We start from the raw sequence: 6,884 nt of genomic DNA on the forward strand, positions 1-6,884 counted from the left end.
GAGGCAGGTTTTGCGCAGCTGGCTGGGTCTCCAGTTTTCCACATGGTAGCTGGTGCAATAGACGGATGCCACATCCGGATCAAGCCACCAGCAAGTGATGCCCCATGCTATTGTAATAGGAAGCTGTTCCACTGTTCAGCTGCAGGCCATCACCGACCACGAGGGGAACTTCCTCCATATCTTCGTTGGATATCCCGGGTCTGGAAAGCACAATATCAACACATTAGTATTAGCTAAAAAACATTAGCATCATCAAATCATGAACTAATAAAAAATTGACACTAGCTCGACCTGTTCTTGATGTGCTCAGTAATAACAATGATTAAACAGCTTTTTAGAGCCGATTCACGAAATCATCTCATCGATTTACAATGTTTAAACTTTCAATAAGTCAGCCGTTCACTTAGATCATGTTAAACAAGTGCAATTTAACCACAATGAACAACGTTTTTCCCTGAGGTACGGTTCGCGGAAAAGAACCGTACTTCCCATCACTACTCCTCTCCCGTGGCCTCACGGGATAGTAAAGTGTCCATCGTATGCATGCTACGGAATTCTGGCGGAAGTAGTACGTCATCCGGGTACTTCTCGCCTACTGTTTTTCGAATACTATGAATTCGGACATACTACTCGCCTCGCATACTGTTTTTCGCCTACTATATAGTATGGAAGTATGCGATTTCGGACGCAGCTACAGTCTCGCGATAGCGACACAGAGCGGAAACGGAAGTTAGTCTTTGTTAAAGATGGCAACCCCCTGTGTGACAGAGGAATCTGGTAAAGCATTTCACACACACACACATTTCTGCGTAGATTATCATATAATCGCCGTGTGTGTGAGTGATAACTGGATTTCATTCCTTCTGAATGCTGCTTATTTCTATATATATATATATATATATGTGTGTGTTTCATTTAGTCGAGCTCGTTTTATCTGCTGAGATACACACATTGCATAGCCTAATAATAATAATAATAATAATAATAATCATCATGCAGATAATAACAACAAAACATGACGGCGATGATTAGTATTGAGTGTAGTGGAGGGTTAGCAGAGATAACATAATAATAATTATGGTAACACTTTACTTAAAGTCTTCATGTAAAATGCATGGTAAAGGGTTATTAAAAGGTGTAATGCATTATAATTATTGATCATGTGCGTTGTGATACATTATATCTTGTCATAATTAACAGATTTTAAAATGCATAGTGTAACAATGAATTAAGTGCGGTTACAATTATTCACTACAGTGCATTATGATGTGCATTACAAGCATTAACGCAATAAAGCATAGCATTGAGTCCTTAGCCATCTTCAAGAATCTCTTCCATCTTTATTTGACCCTCTAACTCTAGCACTCTATTCTAATTCTATTCTTAAAAAAAAAGACTTGCACTCTATTCATTTATTAACTGCTTGTTTTCTTTAAAAAAACTAACACTAGCTTCTCTAATCTTTTAGTATTCTATCTATTTGTTTTCTTTTCTTTCTTTCTTTTTATTTATTATACAATTAACAAAAAGCAAAAAAGGTCTCTAACACAAGCTTCTATTCTTTTTCTATTCTGTCTGTTTTCTCTTTATTTATTATATAATTTTAAATAAAACTTGCTAAGTGTACTGTGTTAAGCTAACAGACTTGTTATAGCACGTGTGTATCTGCTGTTTTGTTAGTTTTGATTGCTTCTTCATCTGCAAGTCACTTTGGATAAAAGCATCTGCTAAATGACTAAATGTGAATGTAAAAGTACTTTTATAATGCATTATACATTAAAGTGTTACTATAATTATTTTAAAGGAAATAAATTATTTTTTAATTAATTGAATTAATAAAAAATAAATCAATTTAATTAAATAAAAGAGTAATAAAGTTTTCAGTGTCAAAGAGCTTCAAAATTGTGATGTTTGGAGTTTCTGTGCCATATACAGAGAGGCTGGCTGTTGTTTTGATCTGTATTCTCAAACTGCTGAAATATCCGCCTGACTGACTGTAAGTGAACTACTCTAGTGTTTGCAGGTTAGGGTCATGTGCACAAGAACGTGTTTAAAGGACCACAGTTGGGTGGGTTGCAAAAAAAGAAAACGAAAAGAAATGCTGTTCAGTTTCAGCCGTTATAGAGAGCATGCAAACAGAGATGTGTTGCCTGTCCTTTAGTGTTGAATGTTATAAATATAAGCTCTTGTGAATGTATGTTACTCCTCAGCTTTCAGAGAAAACTCAGCTTTTTCAGATCAGAACAAGTCACCTGTGAGAGAGGGGGGGTCTTACAACAGTAAATAAAGAACTGTTGTTTCTATAAGTTTTGTATAGTATTTTCTTTACGGTTTAATTCAAAATCTTTGTCTAAAGAGGGTAATATTTCATGTATTTGAGATCTGAGATGCAGGAACAGTGAAGAGAGAGAGAGGGAAACATTGCAGTCTAATCAGCCAATATTGACTGTTTGCATCTGTGTTGTCTATTGGATCCAAATAAGAGAGTAAATGTGTGTGTTTGAGGTAAATATATCGCGGCCTCGCAGCGTCCGGACGGCTCGTGGAGGAGACCGCGGCGCGTGAAGGACGGATTCGTTCCTCAGGAGGAGGTCCCGGTGTAAGCTCCACCGCCGCCAGTCCTCGCTCTGTGCGTGTGTGCGTGCCGCTAACACGCTTCTCTCTGTCTGCAGCTATGAGAACAAGTACGTCAAGTTCTTCAAGAGCAAACCCGAGCTGCCGCCCGGCATGAGCCCCGAGGACGAGACACAGAGCGACGCCGCCGCACTCTCCAAGACCGCCAAACGCAACATGAAGCGCAAAGAGAAGCGCAAACAGCAGAGTCCGCAGGAGGCCCTGAGCGCGGAGCTGGAGCACATGAGCCTCGCCGCAGAGGAGGAGACCGCCAGCAACTCGACAGAGAAGGCCAAGAAGATGAAGAACCTGCGGAAGAAGCTGCGGCAGGTGGAGGAGCTCCAGCAGAAGGTGGACTCTGGAGAGCTGAAGACCCCCAGCAGGGAGCAGCTGGACAAACTGAGCCGGGGCCAGGCCTTACGGGACGAGCTGAGGCTGCTGGAGGCAGATCTCTGAGTGTTTGTACGTCAGTTCAAGCTGTAACCACTTCATTCTTGTGTTTTATACATCATGAAGAAACATGGCGGCGTCTCGCACGCTGGACTCTAGATGCGGGCCGTCCAGAACTCGCACGAGCGCAGACGTCAGGCCATAGATTACAGACTGATGGACTGTGCTGTCGTTGTTTTTTACCACCGTAGTGCATAACTGCATGAAATGATGATGTGTAGACTTGTGTTATATTAAACATGGCATAACAGTCTTCCTGTTTGATGTCCCTGTCTGCATATTACAGTAACTGATGTTATAATGAAACGATCACAGCCTTGATCGTGCACTCTTGACTGTGTGATGGAGACGAGTAGAAGTCAATGGCCCTGTATGAGTTTGTGTCTTATATTTCTACATGATATAATCATATCACATGCTGTTTCGAATATCGGCGCGATCACAGATCAGATGCTGTCAGTATTGTCTGTTTTGTGTTTTCAGCAACCAAAATCCTTCCAAACAAAACCCTAACGGAGCGAGTTACAGAGTTACAGCAGTGTTTCGTTACTTTCTAAGCGAAGGCAGTTTTTTGAACAAACCAGTGATTCATTCATAGAGACTTTATCCTGAATAAATCAGCTGTTTCAGATCGCTTGATTCAATGACTTGCAGTTTTAGTTTCATATTTAAGGTGTCATTTATAAAAGCTCATTTTATTTATTTAAATATTTTAAGACCTTAGCATTATTTATGCAGTTGTAATTACATCTAAATGCTTCTTCTGCAGTGCAAAACTGGATTTTACCGACACTGATTTCATTTGATTGGTAACAGCCTACAGTGTCGTCTTATTCTAATTGAATTTGATTAAATGTGAGAAAATATAATGCATATATCTAACAGGGTAAGAAAACACTGGCCTTATAATCACCTTTCATGACTGACAACACAAGATACATGCATTTACTGAGCAATGCTTTTATAAGATAATAGTTTTGCTTTGTGAGCTGAATATCCGCTAAATTAAACCTATGAAAATAGCTGTTCCATTTGCACTCGTGTCCGTTCAAATCTGATATACATTTTAGACTTCTTATTATTATTATTCTAGAGTCTGGCAGCCCCTGATCATTTATTTAGTCATAATAATGAAATGCACATAATATGTTGCTCACTCAGCATTTCTATTCAAAAAGTTGGTTTGGGGGGGAAAGGAAACAGCAGGACTGATACAGCTAAAAGGACATTCATTTATTTTTATACAAAAACCCACACAGTACATTAAAAATAAAACCAGTCAGATGCAGGTGACAGAGACTGTAAAGCCTGTGATATATCACACCTGCATCAAGCTCACGCATGCTTTAAAGTGCTAAAGAACTTAGCGGCGAGCCTGCGATTACTCAATATAAGGCCATGTTAGTCCCGTCAAGACGCTTGCCTTGACAATAATAGTGCATATGTACATATAAAGTGTTCAGGTCGGTCTCGTTTGATCAGCACCACTTTGATTCAGATGCTACATTTCATTAAAGTGTTTAACTCGATTACAAAAAAACATCTCTAGCACAATCGTATCTACATGCTGTTTTAAGACAAACCGATTCATGTGTTTTCATTTACTTTGAAACATTTCTACGTTTTACAGGTGCTGCTACAATAACAAAATAATAATAATTAGTGCACAATCGTGTTCAGTAGTGAATTCTGGTGTTCAAATCATACCGCTTGTCGTTGTTGTTCTTAAGCTCACTTAACTGCATGTAAACGATGACAAGTAATTAACAGTATCAGTGCACATTCTTCAGAAAGTGACGTGAGGCTTTGCATTAGATTTCAGTGTATTAAGGTGCCCTGCGTGAACCCTGATGGTCTGTTAAAATCCTGATCGACTGATGTCACTGAAGGCACTCCAGACGGGCTTTGGCTCTTAAACCAGACTGACTTGTATATTAGGACAGCGACACGCCACCGGCCGACCCACACGACGATCTACCGTTACGAGGAACTCAAGAGAACGAGACGGAGTTAGCAGAGCTAGCGGACACCTCACAGGTACGAGAGCCGCTTGGCCGTGATGAACTCCTCCAGATGAACCGCGCCGCCGCCCAGGAGCCCGAACGCAGGGAACATGGTGCCGGAGCAGTCCACCGGTCGCTCGTACACACAGCGCATGGTGTCTGCGTCGTAGAAGAACACGCGAGCGGCGTCATAGTCCAGACAGACTCCGATCCTCTGCGGCATGGGCAGGACTCGGCTGCTGTGATCTCCTGCGGCGCTGGCGGACGCTTTGGGGATGAAGAGCCGGCCCATGCCCACGGTGAGCAGCGTGAAGGGCTGAGAAACCTCGAAACAGGCGTCTTCGCTGCCGCTGTCGTGACCGCTGTCATGGTCGTACCTGACGGGAAGAAACGGATAACATCAGGGAGAGCAGAAGAGCGGACAACGCAGCCGGGGAAATCCTCAGCCAGAAACAGCTTTAGTTATTCAACATACACAACCACAGCCAGACCGTTGCTGCATCCCAATTCACCTACTTATACTATGCCCTAAAAGTATGTACTCTTTTTGTGAAGAGTATGCAGCAGAATAGTAGGCAAGCTTTGGGTCATAACGGTGTCTTTAACGGTCGCTCTGCTGCTTAGTTACCTGCACCCCGTCACTGTTTAAACTGCCCTGTCAAAAACATAAAGCACTGTCTGTTTTTTGTATATTGTGTGTATTTGTAATGTATATCTTTGTTCTTATTTTCTAATAACAAAGATAAAATAATGACAAGGATTTTTATCTTTGCTAACTTTGCCTAAATGCAAAGAAAAAAAAACGGTCTAAAAACAGTTTTTGTGATGGTTTGTATTTTTAGTGTTCTCTGTATGGAACATCAATGCCTGTTTGTGTTGAAGTGATGAACTCCTTGTGTGCAAAAAAGTTAACATACAGCCCTGCCATTTACGATTTATAGCCTTAAATGAGATACAACTAAATTTAGGACTTTTTAAAACTTTAAGGACCCGTGCAAATGAGAATGAGTATCAAAAATGTCTGCTAAATGAACAAATGTCATAACGTACATGTGATGTGTGTGTGTGTGTGTGTGTGTGTGTGTGTGTGTGTGTGCGAGTGTGTGAGAGAGTGAGTGTGTGCGAGTGTGTGCGAGTGTGTGCGAGTGTGTGCGAGTGTGTGCGAGTGTGTGCGAGTGTGTGCGAGTGTGTGCGAGTGTGTGCGAGTGTGTGCGAGTGTGTGCGAGTGTGTGCGAGTGTGTGCGAGTGTGTGCGAGTGTGTGAGAGAGTGTGTGAGTGTGTGTGTGAGAGTGAGTGTGAGAGACTGAGTGAGTGTGTGTTTGAGTGTGAGAGTGTATGTTTGAGTGTGTCAGTGGGTGAGTGTGATTGTGTGTGTGCGCGAGTGTGTGAGAGAGTGAGTGTGTGCGAGTGTGTGAGAGTGTGTGTGTGTGAGTGTGTGTGTGTTTGCGTGTGAGTGTGTGTGTGTGTGTGTGTGTGTGTGTGTGAGTGAGTGTTTATGTGTGTCAGTGTGTCTGTACCTGGTATTTATCACGTTATTGTGTGTGTATGTGTGTGTGTGAGAGAGAGTGAGTGTGTGAGAATGTTTGAGTGTGAGTGAGTGTGTGAATGTGATTGTGTGTGAGAGTGTGGTGCGTTTGAGTGAGTGTGTGTGAGTGAGTGAGTTTGAGTTTGTGTGTGAGTGTAAGTGTGTCAGAGTGAGTGCGTGTGTGTGTGTGTGTGAGTGTAAGTGTGCGTGAGTGTGTGAGTTTAAGTGTGTGCGCGTGTGTGTGTGTGTGTGTGTGTGTGTGAGTGAGTGTAAGTGTGTGTGCGTGAGAGTGA

The 6,884-nt window shown here is 42.0% G+C and overlaps 2 protein-coding genes across 2 annotated transcripts in view; one reads left to right on the plus strand and one right to left on the minus strand.

Annotated features, from left to right (window-relative positions):
• Positions 1–703: 703 nt before the first annotated feature.
• LOC107701384 (partner of Y14 and mago-like) lies at positions 704–3,603 on the plus strand. Its single transcript, XM_016503381.1, has 3 exons — positions 704–777; positions 2,506–2,599; positions 2,673–3,603. Exons 1-3 carry the CDS (start codon positions 747–749, stop codon positions 3,067–3,069), a joined length of 522 nt encoding a protein of 173 aa, XP_016358867.1. The 5' UTR covers positions 704–746; the 3' UTR covers positions 3,070–3,603.
• Positions 3,604–4,637: 1,034 nt separating this feature from the next.
• Positions 4,638–6,884, minus strand: part of LOC107701382 (E3 ubiquitin-protein ligase TRIM36) — a 38,709-nt gene continuing 36,462 nt past the window's right edge. The window contains exon 12 of the mRNA XM_016503379.1: positions 4,638–5,443. Coding sequence (XP_016358865.1) covers positions 5,095–5,443 — 349 coding nt within the window. The 3' untranslated portion in view covers positions 4,638–5,094. The remainder of the gene's footprint in view (positions 5,444–6,884) is intronic.

Source organism: Sinocyclocheilus anshuiensis, unplaced genomic scaffold (genome assembly GCF_001515605.1).
Source record: "Sinocyclocheilus anshuiensis isolate Anshui unplaced genomic scaffold, SAMN03320099.WGS_v1.1 scaffold2328, whole genome shotgun sequence".
Lineage (NCBI taxonomy): Eukaryota > Metazoa > Chordata > Actinopteri > Cypriniformes > Cyprinidae > Sinocyclocheilus > Sinocyclocheilus anshuiensis.

Excerpts from the sequence above, each read along its gene's own strand:
- LOC107701384 (XM_016503381.1), top strand. The coding sequence starts at position 747 with ATGGCAACCCCCTGTGTGACAGAGGAATCTG. Across the intron at positions 778-2,505 it reads CTGTGTGACAGAGGAATCTG|GTAAATATATCGCGGCCTCG; the intron begins GTAAAGCATTTC and ends TGTGTGTTTGAG. Across the intron at positions 2,600-2,672 it reads CCTCAGGAGGAGGTCCCGGT|CTATGAGAACAAGTACGTCA; the intron begins GTAAGCTCCACC and ends CTCTGTCTGCAG.